The 22330-nt window shown below is 35.6% G+C and overlaps 2 protein-coding genes and 1 non-coding gene across 3 annotated transcripts; 2 read left to right on the top strand and 1 right to left on the bottom strand.

The window, feature by feature from the left end:
- Positions 1 to 3420: 3420 nt before the first annotated feature.
- BDBG_16443 lies at positions 3421 to 3502 on the top strand. Its single transcript has one exon. It is a non-coding gene; the product is annotated as a tRNA-Leu (tRNA).
- BDBG_01661 (delta-1-pyrroline-5-carboxylate dehydrogenase, mitochondrial) lies at positions 3495 to 7420 on the bottom strand. The gene is made up of 3 exons (XM_002628707.2): positions 5736 to 7420; positions 5559 to 5666; positions 3495 to 5479 (listed from the first exon to the last, which is right to left on the bottom strand). The coding sequence occupies exons 1-3, from the start codon at positions 5865 to 5867 to the stop codon at positions 3986 to 3988; spliced, it is 1734 nt and encodes a 577-aa protein (XP_002628753.1). The 5' UTR covers positions 5868 to 7420; the 3' UTR covers positions 3495 to 3985.
- On the top strand, positions 6063 to 9093 carry BDBG_01660 (proline oxidase PrnD). Its single transcript, XM_002628706.2, has 3 exons — positions 6063 to 7678; positions 7749 to 8124; positions 8210 to 9093. The coding sequence occupies exons 1-3, from the start codon at positions 6855 to 6857 to the stop codon at positions 8390 to 8392; spliced, it is 1383 nt and encodes a 460-aa protein (XP_002628752.1). The 5' UTR covers positions 6063 to 6854; the 3' UTR covers positions 8393 to 9093.
- The last annotated feature ends 13237 nt before the right edge of the window (positions 9094 to 22330 follow it).

Here is a 22330-nt window from a genome sequence, read left to right as displayed (position 1 = left end):
CAGCAGATGCAGATCTGTCAATACATGAAGATTCTATATGAATAAAAACAAACATATCAGCATCTGTGTTTATACAAAATTGTGACAGAAAATATGATCAGGAACTCACTGAGAAGAGAAACAGTTGAGAATGTACAAGAAAGTGAAGAGAATGTATAAGAAGATGAAGAAGATATGTCATTCATGATAGTACATTCTGGCAATTATTAGAAGATAAACAAGTTCTGATCATGTATATTTCACAATGCATTACACTTACTGCTAATGAACTGCTTAGTATGAGCACTATGATGACACTTGTTGTGAAAATGAGAGGTCATTGTCAGGAACATGTACAATGTGATAGATAAACAGATGAAAAGAGTTGAACAGAAGAAGAGGCAGGAATCTTGAATGAGATAGTGATGTTTGATGATGATGATGATGAAGAAGATGATTGAAGAATGAGAAAAGTTAGTGAATGAGTGATGTAATATAGTGAAAGTTTCTTTGTAAGAATGTACACAGAACACTAGCTGAATCAGGGATAGATCACACAATTGTGAAACACTAGTGGCGAGCTAATCCGCATGAAGCTAGAGTGTATGATATAGTCATGTGAGTATGACTGAATCTGGTGAGAGAGGATGTGGTTCAGAAGAATGTACAACTGTTGAATAATAACGCAGCCGCTTCCGAACTACTAGTATACGCGTATGAATGTAAAGGGGCCATAGTGGCCGCTAATTAATTTAGTGTACGAGATTCAATATATAAGAAGCCGGCGTACGCCTGTAATCGTACGCTGGCTTAAGCAACCTTTGAATCACACTTGAGAAGTTCTTGAATTAATATACAGATATTGTCAGAAACACTCTCTCTCTATCATCTGAGTGAAAATACTTCATGAATGAATGAGAATACTCACAGTTTATGAGAATGAAAGCTGTTATAAAAAAAGAGAAAAGAAGATGAGATTCTGCAGACAGATCTGAAGTATTTATACTACTTTAAAGAGATTTGCTTACACTGTGAGTGATCTCATGAAATAGTCAGATCACTTTAGTAAATAAGAGTGATTATGAATTACAGATCTGAATCTTTCTATGTGATTATAAAGAGTGATTACAGACTGCAGATATCTTGATTCTACAATTCTACAGAGTTAGTGAAAGAATGAAAAATTCCTCATAATTCTACAGTGTCAAAGAATAATGATTTATGAAGATAAGTCAAAGATTAACTTATGAATACTTCTATTTGATGAGAGTGATCTCACAGAGAGTGATTCATCTATAAGATGAATCTGTATGATAATCACATAAGAATCTTATGAAAATGATTGAGAGTTAACTGAAATTCTTCTATATGAAAGATGTGAGATGAATCTGTGTGATAGTCAGAGAAGAATCTGTAGATTATAAAGAATCTCATAGAATAAGAAACTAAGTGATAGACTCTTTTCTTTTCATAGTAACAAGAGATTTTTCCTCACTGAGATTTTTTATAGATGTGAAGAGTTTTCAGTGAGTATCACTGCAGTGCTGAGCTGATTCTATGAAGTCACTCAGTGAAAGACTTTGTGAACAAAGCCTTAGAGAGAGAGAAGTATGTAAGAAATCCTACTTCTCACAGATTCTTTATCTCTATTTCTATCTCTCATATAATGAATAGAGCTAGTGGCTCTTGACTACACACAACTATATAGACTGAAGTTTGTGAATACTATTTATAACTCAGCTTGAATGCTATTATACATTTGACCTCTACATTTTATCTTTCTACTGTGAATACTTCTAGTAGTTAACAGTACATATCACGCCAAGCTGCAAACACTCAAATAATTGCCTGTGAGTACTTATTCTTACAATATCTGAGTGTCAGAACTCTCAGGTCTTTTGCTGATATTCTCTTTATAAGATCTTATTATAAGATCAGAGTGACTGATGAGTAAGCTTCTATTTAAGAACTCAGTATCTGCTTTAACTAATTATTTCTCTTTCTTACATGTTGTTATATGTTCAAATATCTCTCAATAAATAATTGTTTCTAATAAGAAGATGATGAATATTTTTCTAGTGTAAGAGATCTATACTGAATAGATCAGTATAATATTATAGATCTTATATAATAAAGAGAAAAATGTTAGAGAAGAAAAGAAAGAGAAAGTGTGAGAATCAGTGATTAAGATGAATATTTATACATGTATGTAGTGATGTATGTGATGAAGCTTCAGAGTGAAAGAATCTATATGTGTTTATAGCAGCTGAGAATTGATGATCAAGAATGGCTGAGAATTGAAGTATATATATTCAAGAATGAAGTGAAAGAATCTATGAAGTGTAACAGAATAGTCTATAGAATTGATGACACGCAGCCTGTTACAGACAGTTTAATATATCTGATTATAGTATATCAGAGAAGTGTAGTTTTTATAAGAAAGTGAAGAATAAACTTGTATAAAAATGTATTTAGTTATTTTATAAGTATTATCAATAATTGTTACTAAATTCTGATTATATAAGCAATTACTGAGTAAACTGAATAAGACTGAATTTAATCTTCAGTCTCAGTCTTATTCTGATTTTGAAAGAATTATTATCTTTCACTATTTATTCTGAGAAATTACTCTTATTTCACTGCTCTTGAATTAAAGCTTGATACAGTCTGTATTAGACTGATTATATAACTGTGTCTGAGATCAGAATCAGATTTTTAATAGTCTTATTATTAATTCAACTGATCTCATTACACAGTTTTAACATTAGATAGTAATCTCATACTGTCTCAGTGAGACTTACTGTTTACTCTTATCATATTTTTTAAATAAGATTATGATTTTCATTTCTCAATTTAAATTATTTTTATTACTTTAAATAACTTTAAATCTTATTTAAGTGTTATTAAAAAGTGTTACTTTTTAAAAAATTAAAAATAGTCTAAAAAAAACCTTAAAATGTCTAAAAATAGTAACTTTATACTAAGAATGAGATTAAATGAGATTAAATGAGATCACTTTCTCATTTTTTTCAAGTCATGATTTCATTTTAAGATCTGATATATAGTCACTTTACATGTTTTTTTAATAGTCAGTCCCAGCGGGATTCACGCCAAGAAATGTATGAGACCAGACCAAATGGGACCAAACATGAAATTCATGGTCCCGGCGGCTAGTCTAGCCTGTACCAAGCTTTGATTCGCTTTTTTAACCAATTATTTAATATTAACCGGCAGAAATAGACCTCTTTCTTGACTTTCAGCTCTTCTCCGACAAGAACCGCTCATCTCAGAAATACTGTAATGACTACGGAGTACTCCAACCATCGTTACAGAATTAAGATCGTTGTTAAAGACGCTTTACTGTAACCTCACCGTTAAGCTACTACACGGACTGTACTGATGATTCAGTAGGCAGATAGCGCCAAATGGACATCAAGTGCCGGCGAGATGGCCGAGCGGTCCAAGGCGCCAGATTAAGGTTCTGGTCTCGAAAGGGGCGTGGGTTCGAATCCCACTCTCGTCACCATCTTTTTTGGCCCCTTTCCTTCTCTTTTCCATTCTTTTGTTTCCCTTTTTCAAATCACCTTGCTGCCTCCTATCTCAGCATCGAGATTGGCATAACTACGCTGTACAAGGATATAGACAACATGCTTTGAACAAGTGACACAAATATTATTTTTGAAGAGTCTGATGAGCTATCTATCTAGCTTTCTATGTGTTAATCCCGAACCATTACAGAATATCTATGTACATGTACGTACATGTACTAAGAACCAAATCTTCGCACCAAAAAACCTTAGATGCCCTGCGCATCTGCTTCCCCCGCTACTTCCAAGCCCTTTCCAACCATTCTCGACCGACGACGGCGACTTGGCGTTCAGGGTTCTATGTAGACATTACTCGGGGACACTCTCCGTTGCGTGTCGTCCCCAGTCTTGCTGGTGAGTTCGCAATACTTCATGCGAAACATCAATCATTTGAGGGAAATATTAAGCGTGAAGCAGTTTTAAACCTCGTTGCTAGGGTATATGGTTTGAGAAAGTGGCGAGAATTCCTCTTTGATCGAACGCATGCTGACAAATCTGCTCAGGATGGCTGCACTCCCGGCCTTGTCGTTGGTTCCGCTCTGGCGGGCACCACCGAATGGCTGCTGCCCAACCACAGCACCAGTCGATTTGCAATTAATGTAGAAGTTTCCGGCCGTGTTCCTGAGTGCTTCTTCGGCGTACCGGATAACATCCCTTCTCACAGCAAAGATTGATCCAGTGAGTCCGTACTCCGAGGTACCATTGATGGTCTGGCAGATTTTCTCAAATGCCTCAGCTTTAGTATCGTCGTAAACGTAAACAGCAAGGACCGGCCCGAAAAGCTCGGTAGACATAAGTTTGTGGTGAGGATCCTTGGTGACATAGATTGTAGGCTGGATGAAATACCCCTTGCTGCCATCGTATTTCCCGCCCACAATCAACTCAAGGCCAGAATCGTTATTCGCAGCATCGATGACTCCAGCAAGCTTCTTGAAAGATGCTTCATGGATAACAGGTCCCATGAAGTTCCCAAAATCTTCTGGTGGACCAGACTTGAGAGCTGTAGTTTCACTCACAAGCACAGATTTGAACTCTTGCCAGCGGGATTGAGGAACATATGCGCGAGAGGTTGCGCTGCACTTCTGACCCTGGTATTCAAACGCACCACGGACTGTGTGGATAGCAGCATTTTTAATATCCGCGGAAGGGTGGATTAGATGGAAATTCTTGCCACCGGTTTCGCCAACAGCGCGAGGATAGCTTCGGTAGATGCCATTTGCGATTCCCTGTGCAATCTTTCCGTACAACGAGCGGAAAACGGTTGTGCTGCCGGTGAAGTGGAGAGCAGCGAATTCCTTATGGCCTAGTGCAACCTTGGTAACCACCTCAGCATCTCCTGGCACGAACTGAATGACGTTAGGGGGAAGGCCTGCCTCGAGGAAGATTTGGTACATGAGATAGCTCGCAGCCATTGATGACGGCGATGGCTTCCATACAATAACATTGCCAAGGAGTGCAGGCGCGCCACACAGGTTGCCTCCAATGGCTGTAAAGTTAAAAGGGGATAGAGCATAGACAAAGCCTTCCAAGGGGCGGTATTCTACACGATTCCAGACACCGTTTGCATGGTGCTGGGGTTGTTGGGCATAGAGTTCCTCAGCATACTGCACGTTGAAACGTAAGAAATCTGCCAGCTCTGCAGCAGCATCTATCTCAGCCTGCCAGGCATTCTTGCCTTGACCAAGCATGGTGGCAGCCATGATATCGTAGCGGTATTTGCCAGCTACAAGATCGGCGGCCTTGAGGAAAACAGAAGCTCTGTCTGCAAAACTGAGCCGTTCCCATTCTGGCTTGTTTTTCAGCGCAGCCTCGATCGCTTGGGTAACATTCTCTTCTGAAACATTATAATATTCAGCCACCGCTTCAGCATGCGCAGACGGGTTTGGTTGTCGAGATGGTTTGGATGGTTTAATCTAGATAGCACATTTTAGTTAGGAAACAAGAAAACATGGATTAGGCGGAGTAGATGCTATGGAGGCTAAATTAACTTACATTTTTACCCGCGATCACAGCTGGGACCTCGAGCGGGAGTTTTTGCTTCATAGACTTAAGAGCATTTTCCAGGCCCAACCGCTCTGGGGAATTCTTGCCATAGTCTGGCTAAATGCAGGATACATGGTTAGCTAATGACCAAAAGAATACAATGAATGCCCCCAGAGGTAGACGTACATTTGGCTCATTCCGAGCCCTGGGAACTTTGAAACCTGCGAAACCGCCAAAACTACGAGCCAACCGTGTGGTAGAAGCGATGGGGATGGTCTGCTTCGCCGAAATGGAGGAGAGGGTTGGCAGTCTATGCATTATGTCTGTGTATTGGCTCAAAGAAAGATCGGGGAATGAAGAGGAGAGTTCAGGTTGAATGGTGAGAAATGAAGATAGGGAAATGAGAAATAAAGCAAAGGGAGGTGGGAAGTATGATATTATATATTCTATGTAAATAACCTTGTCATTGAATCAAAATAACCGAGCTGCCGTTACAAAGGAATAATAGTTATATCAAGGAGTGGCCAAGTTGATGGACTACAAAGATAATGTTACTAGAGAATTCTCCTATAGGGCGGATGGCAGCTGCTGGTGCAGGGTTAACTGAGCTTCCCCTCACACTAAGGGACATCTTGGAGTTGCTTAGCTGGCGATAGCGGGATCCCGGCCCCCAGGCACCCCCATCGGCGCTGTCACTGTACTGCTGGAACTTGAGGCAAAGGATGATGGAATCACTGGATACAGTCTAGAACCAAGGGGCCAGGGAAACAGAATTCACATACCATCTATCCTGTGATACAGAGCACGGAGTACACAGTACAGTTGACAAGGTCTCCGAATTGATCGAAACCCCACATTTTCTATATAACTAACCCAGCATATTATTCACCATAACCATTCGCACAATTCGCGGTTCTGCCAAGGTTGTGTCCACGGAATATCAGCGGAGAGGGACATCACATGACTCCACCCGGAATTCAGAGGATATGCCCGGAGAGGCTCGTTTAGTCAATGCTAGGTAAGGGCAATTCCGCTTCCAAACGAGTCAATCCGGGACAAGATAACGCTTGTTGAATTTGTATGTGTCAAAGAAAAATAAAATAGGAAAAGAAAAATCAAAAAAGAGGCACGGGAAAACACGGAGTCCCGACTGGTTGTTATCCCACGAATCCACTATCAACCCCGACTATATATTTCATATATGGCCACAATGGCCTTCCCACTGTTCACCCATTTTTTGGCTCAGCGTCCACCTCTCCCACAGCTTATTCCCCCAGAGTTATCAAACTTTCCCGCTGTCGTGACATGGCCCTTCATCTCCGCTCTCCTTGCCGTATCACCACTATCAAGAATAGTTTTCCACGTTTAATCCCCCTCCAGCTCTCCCAATCAATGCACCTGCCTGCCTCCGGGCCACGACGGACTCTAACAAGCGCAACGTGGGACGGACCACCACCGTCCCCACTGAACGATGACCCAAGGCGTCGTCGTGCCCTAGAAAGATTGCCAACGGCTGCCCTGCTGAGGGGTATCGTCATGCAGGCCGCCATGTCGCAGCCGTATGTAATGGGCGCTGCATCAGCTTTGGCTCAACGGAATATTCAAATTCTGACGAGCAATTTCCCGCTGAGATTCCTCCTGGATAAAATCTTCTACGCCCAGTTCTGTGCGGGAAGCACGGAGGCTGAGATCAAGAACACGGTTCGCGACCTAAAGGCACTCGGGTTCAAGGGCGTGATAACAGCATATGCTCGTGAGGTAGATCTCTCGAATACCGCTGAAGCTGACAGTGAAGCTAAACATCAAACCTCACATCAAGGGCATGTTACTCAGTGGCTAGAAGGGTCCCTGAAAGGGGTCCATTATTCGAGCCCTGGTGACTTCGTTGCGTTAAAATTCACGGGAGCAGGGCCGGAATGTGTACGCTTGCTCGAAGCTGGCTTGGCACCAGATGCAGCGATGGCAGAAGCCTTGACACAGATCTGTGAATCCGCCAAATCCCGAGGCGTTAGGCTGCTGATTGACGCTGAGCACCATTCCCAGCAAGCGGGTATTGATTCTTGGACGATGGACCTCATGGAGAAATATAACCAAAATGGGAATTTAGTTGTGTACAACACCTATCAAATGTTCGTTTTAAGCACCAACTGTACCTCTCGAATTCTCAAGCTTAGTTTCGCGCTGCTGACTTGGAAGCAGGTACCTTAAAGAGTCCACCGCGACTCTTACAAGACATCTCGAACGCGCACGCTCTGGTAAATTCGCCTTTGGCGTAAAACTAGTTCGGGGTGCATACCTCAAGAGCGACCCACGCCACTTGATTCACGACTCCAGAGAAGAAACAGACCGCGCTTACGACGATGCAGCGCGAATGCTGGCGACGCAGCATCTTGGTGATCCTTCTGCACCTAAAATCGGAGTGATGCTGGCCACACATAACTCGCAAAGCGTGGAGATGATGCGGAGTCTGCGGCAAGAGCAAATGCAAAAACAGCTGCCTTTGGCAGAAGTTGTCTATGCCCAGCTAATGGGCATGGCAGATGAGCTGTCTCTAGATCTCTTACAGAAAAGACAGGTATGCCCCCTCGCGGATCCCTCTCTCTGTCTATTGAAAGTTGCCGTTCATAGAGATAAACTGACAAATCATGTCCATACTCTAGAACGTTATCGAAGAGGATATCCAGGTCTTTAAATATGCCGTATGGGGAACAACAGAGGAGTGCATGATGTATCTACTACGGCGGGCAGACGAGAATCGTGATGCAGTTGATCGGGGCCAACTAACCCAGCAAGCACTCTGGCGGGAGCTACGCCTGAGACTATTTCCATGGATCTCGGTATAAAAGCGTGGAAATTTGCTTTGCAAAGGGCATCCAAGTTCGCTATATGGTTTGATTTAGTATTGGAGTTAAAAGTAAAGGCGTTCAATAGGGTTGTAGATATACCTAGGTAGGCATCTGTCGGTAGTCATAGAGTAATGATGAATTGCAATTTCATCCAGTCAACTTCAAACCTATGCGGCGCGCTCTAACGGTGCCAAGCGCGTAATGTCACCGCAACTATAAAGGTACCTTTTGTATGAGTTGACCATACAAAAGGTACTTATAGAAAAACATGAGTCCTCTATTATTTGCGGAGCGAAGCGAAGCAAATATATGATGAAAACCCTGGTCATTAAAAGTGGAGAATTTCCTTTTTGGGGTTCTTGGCGCGAATACAGCTCACTGATTGATGTAGAATTAAGTGAAGTACAATTCTGTGATATTGCACTATGACTTCTACATCTCTACACGCTCACAACGTGTTCATCTTTCATCTCATCAATCATATCATCTACCTCATACAGATTCTTGAATAATAGATCACACATCTTATCAACTACCTACTTCATACAGATTCTTGAATAGATAACACATTTGATTAATCATCTCTCATAGATTCTCAAGAATGAATAACATGTTAAAAGCCTGTATTCACTGCTTACAAAATCAGTCTCTTAATTAATTCATTTCTTTACAGCATTCTACTACTTCTACAGCTGTCTGTCTTCAGTACTGTACTCAGAGAACTCAGATATTATAATCTTCTTCTCATTACATCTTTTCTATCACTGATTACCTCTTTACACTGTGTAGAACTGTAAACAGATATATACAGTAAAATCAGATTCTTCTACAGTTACAGATTCTATGATAAATGAGCCTGAACTTCTCTCATCACTTTAGATATATTAATACTTCATGTAATTAATAGTAGTCTCTTAGATCTGTAAATAGTTTATTGAAATAGACATATTATCTGAGATTGTAAGAGGCTTACACTGAATAGATCAGTATTATATTTATAGATCTTATATAACAAAGTAACAAATGTTAAAGAAGAAAAAGAAAGAGAAAGTACAAGAATTAATAATTAGAGTGAATATTTATACACATACACAGTGTATACACAGTGAAGCTTTAAAGTGAAAGAAGAGAAATTCTATGAGTTTTTCAGCCAAGAATCAGCAATTGAAAATGACTGAGAATCAGAGCTTTCAGCAGAATTTATAAAGTGTAAAGAAATAGTCTATATAATAATTAGATATAGCTTATTACATTAGTCTCTCTCTTCTCTGATTATGTGTAGTTTTCATTGATCAAGAACTGTAATCTTAGATAGTACAGAACTCAGAGTTCAGATCAGATAATTATAATTAACTTATTTTATAAAATATTATCAGCTACAGCTGCAGAGTCTCTTATCAAGAATTTCTTCAATCTCTTATTCAAGTTCATTATCTTCTTCTATGATTTCTGGCAACTGTCAGTCAGAAATCAGTTGAGAAGAGAACAGATTGATGACAGTACAGCAGAGCAAGCTTATGTAAAAGATATTGTAAATCTCTGATAATATGTTAAGACAGTAGTTATAGCTATCTAGAACTTCTATCACTTTATACTTGATATAATAATAATTCAGTGTATCAGATAAATGTGTGATCTGTATATTCTTAAGATTCAATTATATCAAGTCTTCTATCTTATATTACTCAGCAGAATCTCAGTAAATATTGATTAAATTCTCTTAGTCTTGTTTCACAGTTGTCATGAAGATCTCTACTCAGTCACAGACATGTCACATCTCAGAGCTTTATTACTATATTATCAGTCATCTGAATCAGACTGCAGAGATTTAATATGAACTGTGTAGTCTCTAGAAGATTCAACACTTTCATGTGATATTTATATGTAAGAAAGAGCCCCGGTGGCCGAATGGTTAATACGGCCACCCGGTAGCGCCTTGGCGTGGGAAACCAAGGCGTGTGGGTTCGAAACCCGCAGGGGATACATTAAATCCGGAACTCAAGCACCTCAGGTTCCTAATAAATACAGAGGTGTACAAATCGCTCCAATAAATCGCTCTATGTTCCTGGGCTGGGAAGTTATTATCGCATGTATCTAATTGTCACTCCTTTGTATTTCCTATGTTCTTGTTATCTTGGCGTGGTCTCAACACCTGTATTTCCTCCTGTATAACCAACACTTGGCCTGTATTTAACATCACGCAAGGACTCATTATATAGCTCCGCTTGCATATAAGTATAATGAAAGAATAATAATAATAATAAATAATAATATGTAAGAAAGAACAGACTTATATCTGTTGAAACAGTATCTCAATCATTGATAGTAATCTCTGCATGTAGAAGAAGATCATGTCAATCATCTTATAAGTAATTGCAGAACTTATAAAGATAATTCTTCACAGTTTGAATTATTTATTCTGATACATTATCAGTCTCAGAGTGATAGACAGTTGATAAACAACATATAATCTTAAGAACTTGACAGATTCTTGTTCAGAGAGCACTCATGAATTGACAGTCTCAGTTCAATATAATAGATCTCAGCAACTTATGCATTCAATAGAATGAACTTTATAAGAAGACTTCAGTGACTTGTTCAGCATTCATCTTATCATAAGATTTCAATATTATATCTTTACTTAGTCAGTCAATAATGATCAGAATATTCTTGCAACTCTTACTCTTAGATAGATTAATAGCAAAGTCAATCACTACATCTTATCAGATTCTATTAGAGACATTGAGTAATTTCAGTGAATCTTTTCTACAGTTCTTTTATAAGATAACAGAAGAACAGTGATTATAGTTTCAGACAAAGTATCTGATACTGTTTAATATCTCAGATCAGTAGAACTCTCAGAAGATCATTCTATACAGTTATTCACAGTCTGAAATATCAGTTATATATAAGTCATGCATCTCTTGCATTATCTGAGTGAATCAGAATTTGAAGTGAGAGACTCAGTATCATTCATGAAATCACTGAGTATTACTGTCATCGATTGAACATTCTGAGATGTCAGTCTTTATATGTAATTCTGAAGAGAATCAAGACACTTCTTATTATACTGATTCAGTGAGAGTTTGAAGAAGTTCATCAGTCTGAGCTGCTATATACCACAGTTCATTCAGTGTAGAAGAAGTAAAGATATTAGTATCAGTTCAGAGAGAGAGTGTTCTAATCAGAGAAGTATGTATAGTGTCATGAGTGATCTCATTATAATCAACTAATATCTTCAGGTTTAAGAGTCAGTGTTTTTAATTCATTCAGTGTGTATCTATCATATCAGACAGCATATCTTATTCTCATCATAAGAGTGCATCTGTCATCAAGTTCTGACTGCTAAAGCAGTAGTGTATTGTAAAATGAAAGCAGCTTAGAAACTCAAATTATTATATCTGTTATTCACTGAGTTTACAGATAGTTATAAAGTATTTGAAATTCTTATAATCTATGATTATCTCAAATTCAGAAACACTTCAGAGTTCAGAGTCTCATTCTTCTAGACAGTATATAATCATGAGAAGTTTCTTATCATGAATCTCATAATTGCATTCAGCAGGACTTAGTTTCTTAGATATGAAGACACATGATTATAAGACATCTTTATTATTATATTGTAATATAGCTTCTTCTGTAACATAGTCAGAGAAATCAGCTTCAACAACTATTTTATAATTAGAATTAAATATTATCAGTAGAGAGATATTAATGAACATCTTCTTTATCTGTGTAAATGCAGCTTTAGTATTCACTAATCATTGAAATACTGAGTTCTTCTTAGTGAGTTCTATAAGTGATCTCACAATATCTGAGAAGTTTCATATAAATCACTGATAAAAGTTAGTAAATCTGATGAAGCTTTATACATCTTTCACAGTATATGAAGCCTCTCATTCAAGAAAAGTAGAGATCTTCTCAGAATTTATTCAGATTCTCTTATTAGCTTCTATGATAATGTGATTCAAAGATTACTTAAGCCAGCGTATAATTACAGGCGTACGCCGGCTTCTTATATATTGAATCTCGTACACTAAATTAATTAGTGGCCGCTAGAGCCCTCTTTACATTCGTACACTAGTAGTTCAGAAGCGGCCATGTTATTATTCAATAGTCATACATTCTTCTGAACCACATTCTCTCTCATCAGATTCAGTCATGCTCACATAATTATGTCATACATTCTAGCTTCATGCGGATTAGCTTGCTACTAGCATTTCACAATTGTGTGATCTATTCCTGATTTGACTAGTATTTCATATACACTCTCATAAAGAAACTTTCACTATATTACATCACTTATTCACTAACTTTTTTCATTCTTCAACTATTATCTTCATCATTATCATCATTGAATGCTATTATTATCTCTGATTTCTATCTCTTCTTCTGTTCAACTCTTTCTATCTTGTTCATCTATCACATTGTATGTGTTTCTGGCAATGACTCTCTGTTCTCATAACAAGTATTATTATAGTACTTATACTGAGCAGTTCATTAGCAGTAAGTGTAATACATTATGAAATGTGATCAGAACTTGTTTATCTTCTAATGATCACCAGAATAATATATTATCATGAATAACACATCTTCTTCATCTTCTTATACACTCTCAACTGTTTCTCTTCTCAGCGGGTTTCTGATTGTGTTTTCTAACATGATTTTGTATAAATGCAGATGCTGATATGTTGTTTTTATTTATATAGAATCTTCATATATTGACAGATCTGTATTCACTAATGATAGTGAACTCAATATTGAATCATTGATTAAGAACTTGAAGAATGTGATAATGAAGAAATTATCTGTGTTATATGTAACTAAGTCTCTCACATTTCTCTCTGCTCTCTCTGTTTCTTTCTCTGCTGCTCTCTCTCAATCTTCTACATCTGTCTCTATGTCTGATTCTCCCGCTCTTACTACCTCTGTTTTCACAATTCTCACTTCTGTCACTTCTGGTTTTATCATCTCTGCTTTCATAATCAGCTCTCTTCATTTCAAGAAGATATTGTATAGACTTAATGAATTATGTCTCTCAGTGTGTACACTCTCACTCTTCTTACTGACTCTCAGAATAATTTATTATATGAAGACTGTGTATAACATGACTATCTGAAGCTCAGTTACAGACATCAATTATTATGTTCATTTTAAATATTTATGATAAGACAATTGTTTATTCATATCAGAGAATTACTTTCTCTTTTAACAGTGTTGAGATTGTAAGTCTTTTTCTTTTTCATCTTTTCTTTCTAACACTGATTTTTCTGTTCTTAGAGAAAATTATTATGAGTTTTACTGTGTATAAAGTTATGACATTCACAGATATTAAGAAACTTTTCATAACTGTTAAATTCAATATTGTAGATATATTCACTCTGATAAATATCTTCAGTATGATTAATCTGTATTGACTTATTCTCTGATATTTGTTATCTGACTTTGTGATGCAGATAAAGAATATCTGTGTTTTCAGAAATGAGAACATGAATGTCATACTCTTTTACACTCACAGATGTGAGACTTATACATCTTGTCTGAAATGTTATTATAAAAATGAGCTGTTTGTATACTGTGTTCTGCTTTCTGCATTTCTCTGTGTTTCTCTCTCTCTTTCTGAGAAGTCTCATGTGTGTTGTAATTACATATACAACTCTAAGATTAGCAGGTGTTTATTCAGTAACTGTTCTCATCTCTGATTTTGTAATTTTCATACACTAATAATGATTCTTAGTTGCTTTAATATCAGAGATCATTCTGATCAAAGATGATAACATCACTGAGACTACTCTCTTTCACTCTCAAGCTTCTTCTGTCACTTTCTCTCCCTTCCCTGCGGGGAAGGTTGTGCATATATAAGATCATAAGCATTCAGCTCTGAGTGACTCTCATTATCATTTATTCAGTTCTGTGTCTTCTTCTTCTTCTGTTTCTTTCATCTTCATCTTCTCTGTCCTGACTTCTGATTCTGCAGATCCTGTGCTCTTCTTCAATTTCTCTACATATACATGTGTGCATTTCTATATTAGCATTCCAGTCAATCTTGTGATAAATGACATTAATGTTATATACAGAGTAGTAGAGAAATCAGAGATATACACAGTATTGTTATAAGAGTAGCTTGCAGTTCTCAAATTTCTTACAGATCTCAAGTTTTGAGATTTTCTTTGTTTTTGACATTTTTCAGGTGATGTGGCATTGGAAATAGATTAAATATGTAATATATGAAAATAAATGAAGTGTGTATAATAACATTTGTCTTTTACAGCTGACTCTTACAGTTAATGATTAATTCATTATCTCTTTTCTTTTCTTACACTTTTTCTTTATCTGCTAGTCAATACTCTTACACAATCTCTATATAATACAGTGTTCAGTGACTAGATTCAGCAGCTTTCATCTTTTATAATTCTGTCTTATGTATTATACTGTCTCTCTTTACTCACTCAGATCACTACAGTGAACAGCTTATTAAAACTAATCTTATCTGATCTCTGAGTATTCTCAGAGATTGAGATGACTTAGTCTCACACATTCACAGATATTTCAGATAGTTCATTCTCTGTGATCTCTGCAATTGAACTGATGTAAACAGTTAAATTCAACTCTGAATTTCTTTTTCTTCTGTGATCTGACTTATATACAAGTCTGTCACTCTGAGACTGCTCTTTATCATGTTACATCTGCTGTCTGCAGTGTATTATTATACAATCAGCTACAGTCTTATTACTTATTGAAGTGTGATATTTATCTGATTTCTTCATTACTTTTCATTCTTTTCTTATAATTATCAAAAGATCAGAAAAAGTGAGATTATCTGATTTATAAGTGTCTATGATTTCTCTTACTTTATAAGACTTTTTAATTATAAGTTTCTTCTTTTTCAACACTGATGATAGTGCTGTGAATAATTATAATTCACTCAGATCTTATATCTTTACTTTCATAAGTTATAAATCATTGATTAAGTTGTATAAGATCTGTCCCTCTGATTCTTTCAATGCATATATTCTCAGAGAATGTGATTTGAGTATTTTATATGACTCAAATCATCTAGATTGAAACTTCTCAGAATTCTCATTATATATAAGAACTCATGTTCTTATCTTGAGACTTGATTTCTTAACAAGTGAGTCTTGTATTCTTTTCAATTGAATTGCTTGATTCAGAAGTAACTCATTAGCTTTTGCATGTGTATAGCTGATCTCTTTCAATCTTGATTCTGCATCTGTAACTATTGTGTCTGCAACTGCTGTTTCTACTGCATCTGCAACTGCTGTTCTCTCTCTCACCTTTTTCAAAGCATTCTTCAGAATACGCGGATGCAATCCATACAACAGATAGAATGGTGAACACTTGAAGACTGCATGCTGTCAAATCCGTGTGGCCAGTAGAGCCTGCCTGAGATATTCATTTCATAGTCTTATAGGCTTGTTCACTAGATATTTTATCAGCATGTTGCTCAAGATTCTATTCAAGTGTTTCATCTTCTCATTTATTCATGAATGATATGACATTGTTCTATGATATCTTGTCTGTAACTGGCTTATGAAATGCCTCATTACTTCTTCTATGAGATTCACACTGTTATCAGTTAGAATCTCATGCAGCATTTCATAGTTAATATAGATCTCATTATATAGAAAGTTCATCATCATCTTCTCTGTTATCTCTGAAACTGCTTTCACAACTGATCAGTCAGTAGTGTAATTAATAGCAGTAATTATTCATTGATTTTCATTTAATATTCACAGTAATATATCTATGAGGTTTACTTCTTATCATTTAAACAGTTGGATTATATACTTCATCTGATGTTATACTTTCTTACATTCTAATCCTTTCTTAGATTCTTTCATGACCTGGTAATTCAGGCACTCATAAGCATACATCTGAATGTTCTCAGTCATGCTTAGCCAGTATACTCTTGATTTAAGTACATTCATGAGTTCAGAGCTTTCTAAGTGACTGAATTCCTTATGCATGTAAGTCATTAAGTCACATTTAAATGAAGATTCTAGATAGAGAGCTTCTGTATATTCTAGATCACAGTAAAGCACAACATTGTTTTTATTTCTCAATTTTCCTAGCTTAAAGTTCAGAAGCATCTCTTCTACTACTCTTACAAGACACTTGTTATTCAACATCTTGTCATTCTCTAAGCAAGAGATCATGATATTTACTCATTCTGATTCCTTGCATTCTCTCAGCATGTTTAATATAAATGTCCCTTATATCTGATTTGCAGAATTCTCATTCATTAAATCAGATCTGTGACTGATTGTATCAGATATTACTGCATTCAATCTCTTTTAATATTTGATATGAAGATTATACACTTGAAACTCTGAGATTCAATATACTAAGTATTTGAAAGATTTTATTATTGATTATAGATAGACAAGGCTTTCATGATTCATAATCACTGTTGTTATATATCTGTTATTAATATATCTATTTCACAACATCAGTATATACTTAATTACTAGCAATTTCTTTTTATACACTGAGTAATTGAGCTCAGTATCTGATAGTTTTCTATTATTATATATCACTGAGTGCAGCTTGCTGTTCTTACTCATCTGTAGAAGAGTATCTTCAATAGCTCATTCAGATACATCTGTCTTAATATAGAAAGATTTATCACAATCTGATTGAATAAGCACTGAGAATGTTATTACACATTTTCTCAGTGTAAGAAAAGCCTCTTCACACACAGTATTTCAGATGATTGAACCAAACTTCTTCTTTTGCAGATTTGCATTCATTTCTCTTAAGAGATCTGAGAGTGATGCAGATATTCATGTGAAATCCTTGATAATCTATAGTAGTATGAGATCAACTTAAGAAACTATTATATATGATGTATATTTCTTGACTGCAGTCAATTTGCTATGACATTCAATTTCTTCAGAATGAGATGTATACAGTTATCACTCATTATATATTCTACAAACTTCAACTCTTCTGTTTCAAATACACACTTGATTGATTTAATATAGAGCTTACACTCTGTCAGAGTTATAAGCACTTCATTGAGATACTTCAGATGTTTATTATATGAGTTTGAAAAGACTAGAATGTCATTGAGATATACAAGATATGAGATTTCATTCTGTTTATAAAGAATTGTATTCATCATTATTTGAAAGATAACAGATGAATTTATCAGAGTGAATAACATTGTCAGAAATTCAAACTTCTCTCATTGTATATTAAATACAGTTTATAAGACTGACAGTTCATCTACACAGATCTGTCAGTATTCTGAGAGAAGATCAATCTTTAATAGATATCAGATGTTTCTGACTGTATTCAACTATTATTGAATCTGTGACAGTGAATATTCATTCTTGATCATAAGCTTATTAAGTGCTTGATAATTGATACACATCTGTCACTTCTCATTCATCTTTTTCATAAATAGAACTGGAAAGCTTCACACACTTAATGAGAATTATATAAGATTATATTCTAGAAGATCTGTGATCTGATGCTTCTGTTCTTCAAGATGTATTTGTGACAGAGAGTATGTATTCTGATTGACTGGTTTTGCATCTCTCATGTCAATCTCATGTACAAATCCTTGTTTCAGCAGCAATTTCAGTGAAAGATCTGTTCAGAAGATCTTTTCATACTTCTTCAGAAGCTTCTTTATACACTTATTCTTCTATATATTCTTTATCTTAGTTTTCTCTGCTTTCAGATTCTGTATGACATACAGAATGCTTTCAGATGAGATCTTATGAATTATTCTCTTTGCTTATTAATGTGTAAGCAGATTTAATTCTTCTATATCAGAAGTGTGAAATGTTCTTCTTATATCAGTTGATAGAATTGTATGAATCATTTTCTTTCTATCAGTCAACTGTATATGATATGTACATCATTGAATCTGTGAATTAAATCTTTGAAATCAATTGAGTCTGAGAATAAGATTGTATTTCATGTTCTGCAGCTCTCACACTCAAATATAGCAAGATCATTCTTTGAAGTGCAAGAAAACTCTTACTTTTACAGATAATATCAAATATCAGTTATTAGATAATCTTATGCATTGAGAATTCTTCACTCAGTGAATCTCTTTCAATCTTCAAATCATATAATCATTAATATATTGTGTAGAAGCTTCTGTATCTGCTAACACTTTTGCAGCCATCTCTCAATTCTTATTCAAGTGTCTCTTATACATTAACATTTCAGGTCTCAAGGCATTGAGATGAGTGTTCACTTTATTCTCACTCACATCTCAGTCAGAAGCCTGCTTCTTCTTTGCATTCACAGAATTCAGAGAATCATCTAATACAGACATCTTCTTCACTTTGAAGACTTTTCATAGTATATCAGTAAGTGTCTTCAAGCTCACTGATTCTGCTAGTTTTTTAACTCTCTTGCTTCTCTTGACTGTGCATACTGAGTGCAATCTTTTGTATCATGATTTTAACATTCACAGTTGAAGCAAGCTTAATGCTCATAATATCAAGATTTTCACTCAGAGAATTCCTTTTTCAGGGAATTCAGTGCTTTAGTGATAGTATTCAGATCTAGATTCATCATATTCAGATATATAACTTATATTATAGAAGTCTGATTATCTGTTCTCTGCTGAGACATACTTGATTATAGTATTTTCTATTATAATTAACTTACTTATTCCTGTATAATGAGAATATTGTATGCTTTCTTCACTATGTCTGACTATGAGATTAAGCATTTTCATTTCACTCTTAACTCAGATATAAGATCATGAATGAAAATCTGTAAATAGAAAGATATTAAAAGCTCTTCATTCAATATAAGATAGTGTAAACTGAAGTGTGTGAAGTATAATGTAAGATTATTCACTTATCTATACTCAGTGAAGTATTCATAATACTTATCTTATACATTCACTTTCTCAAAGTTATGCAAGATTTATTTGAAAAACTCATTTCATATTTATGAGAATGAATATCATTTCAAGTCTGTGAGATTTATCTTTTTATCAGTTATTTATAATAACTTCACTTTTCTGTGTAGAAACACAGCAAATCTTAAGACTTATTGAAATTCTGTTAACTATCTGTCTGTGAGTTCATGTTCAATCTGATAATATGATTATATCTGACTTAGTCAGCTGATTGCAGCATTATTTTTTCAGTTGTTATTGAAGCTTAATGACTCTGACAGATCTTCTGACTTGATATATTTCATACTCAGATTCTCATTGTGCATAGCAGTCTCTGATAATATATACACTTCTGAAGAAATCATGAATAATTGTAATAAAATCTTCAGATTCAGTATAGTTATCTATCTGTGTAAATGTTTGATTTCCTGCTGCAGGTCTAAGATCTGGTTTTCTCTATTCTTATTAATGATGATGATTACATCAGTGAAGCTCTTCATAGTGAATACTTGATTCACAGCAAATGTCAATTGTTGTTTAACTTTCATCTCAGTCTGCCACTGCATATATAAGACCTTAATCTCATTTAGAATCCTTGTATGTGTATGAAGCTTTGATTCTGGTTTAACAGTTTCAGCTGCTTTTCTTACTGCTTTAAGTAAACTCTCTGAAAGGTTCTGCATATCTTTCAGTTCAGATAGCAGAGAAGAGTGTTGTTCATATCAGTTAGAGAAGATATTCATTTCAGTGATTTTCTTGTTAATTATACAATGTCTATTGTTATATCATTATATGATTTCTGTTATCATCATACAACTTCAGTGATGACCACCCTTCCTTTTATTTCTTTAAGTGAAGAGTGGTCTTCTTTGAATCTGATTCATCACTCTCATTTCTTTTCTCACACCTCATCTGTTTGCATACATGGCATTCATCTGAGTGTGGAGTTTTCTCTTAACAAGCAAAGCAGCATCAATCAGATGCTCTTTCACTCATCACTATTTATATACTATCTTTTGAGATGTTCTAGGACCTCACTGGTATGATAACTATGAATCACTTTGTAGATGGAATTATCACATTCTGAAGAAGCCTGCACTTCTCACCAGTTTTTAGACATGCTATCAGATGTGATTCAAAGGTTGCTTAAGCCAGTGTATGATTACAAGCGTACGCCGGCTTCTTATATATTGAATCTCGTACACTAAATTAATTAGTGGCCGCTAGAGCCCCCTTTACATTCGTACGCTAGTAGTTCGGAAGCGGCCGCGTTATTATCCGACGGTAGTATGTTCTTCCAAACCACAATAAAGTCTAGATATTTTATACTTTTAATCTCAAAATCACACTTGTCTATATCTATTGATAGTTCTGCTTTCTGTAGTCATTATAATATCTTTCATACATGTTCTTGATATTCTTTCCTAAACTTATCAGTGAAGATGAGAATATTATCAAGATATATAGATGTGAATTCATCAAGAAAATCTTGAAATGCTCAGTTAATATACTTCTGAAATGTAGTGAGAGCATTAGTCAGTTTGAAGAGTGTGACTACTTATTTCACTAGATTATATTATGTTTGAAATACTATCAGTTACTCATCTTTTTCAGCAATACAGATCTTATCAAATGCAGCAATGATATCTATTCTTGTAAATTATTGAGCTTATTCAATACAGGCTAGAGTTTCATTGATAAGAGATAAAGAATAATAGTTCTTCTTTGTTAATCTGTTCAATTCTTAATAATTCACACAGAATAAGAGTTTTTCATCTGATTTCTTTGCAAAGAGAATAGAGGCTGCAGCAGAAGAGTTACTAATGTATGTGATTCAGAAGAATGTACGACTGTTGAATAATAACGCGGCCGCTTCTGAACTTGCTTACGAATGTAAAGGAGTCATAGCAGACACTAATTAATTTAGTGTACAATATATAAGAAGCCAGCATTAGACTGATCGTGTGACCGTGTCTGGGACCAGGACCAGATTTTTTGATAGTCTCATTACCAATTCGACTGATCCCATTACACGGTTTTAACATTAGATAGTAGTCTCATACTGTCCCAGTGAGACTTACTGTCTACTCTTGTCACATTTTCCAAATGAGACCATGATTTTCACTTCTCAATTTAAATTATTTTTATGGCTTTAAATGACTTTAAATCTCATTTGAGTGTTACCAAAAAGTGTTACTTTTTAAAAAATTAAAAATAGTCTAAAAAAAACCTTAAAATGTCTAAAAATAGTAACTTTATGCCAAGAATGGGACTAAATGGGACCAAATGGGACTACTTTCTCATTTTTTTCAAGTCATGGTCTCATTTTAAAATCTGAGATATAGTCACTTTGCATGTTTTTTTGATAGCCAGTCCCAGCGGGATTCACGCCAAGAAATGTATGGGACCAGACCAAATGGGACCAAACGTGAAATTCATGGTCCCGGCGGCCAGTCTAGCCAGCATACATCTGTAATTATACACTGACTCAAGCCATCTTTGAATTACATCTGATAGCATGTCTAAAAACTGGTGAGAAGTGCAGGCTTCTTCAGAGTGTGATAATTTCATTTACAAAGTGATTCATAGTTATTATGCCAGTGTGGTTCTAGAACATCTTAAAAAGATAGTATACAAAGAGCAGTGAGTGAAAGAGCATTCAATTGATACTGCTTTACTTGTAGAGGGAAAACTTCACACTCAGGCAAATGCCATGTATGGTATATAAACAGATGAGATGTGAGAAAGAGAATGAGAGCAGTGAATAAGATTCAAAGAAGTTTGCTCCCTACTCAAAAGAAGAATAAAAGAGAAGAATGACTATCACTGAAGTTGTACAATGATAACAGAAATCATATAATAATACAGTGATATAATAATATAGTGATACAATAATATAGTGATATAATAATAGACATCATACAATCAATGAGAAATCACTGAAATGAATATCTTCTCTAGTTAATATAAATATCACTCTTCTCTGCTATCTGAACTGAAAGATATACAGAATCTCTCAGAGAGTTTACTTAAAGCAGTAAGAA

The sequence above is a fragment of the Blastomyces gilchristii genome (assembly GCF_000003855.2).
Source record: "Blastomyces gilchristii SLH14081 genomic scaffold supercont1.2, whole genome shotgun sequence".
Classification (NCBI taxonomy): Eukaryota; Fungi; Ascomycota; class Eurotiomycetes; order Onygenales; family Ajellomycetaceae; genus Blastomyces; species Blastomyces gilchristii.
This window is presented reverse-complemented; position numbering and strand designations above follow the sequence as displayed.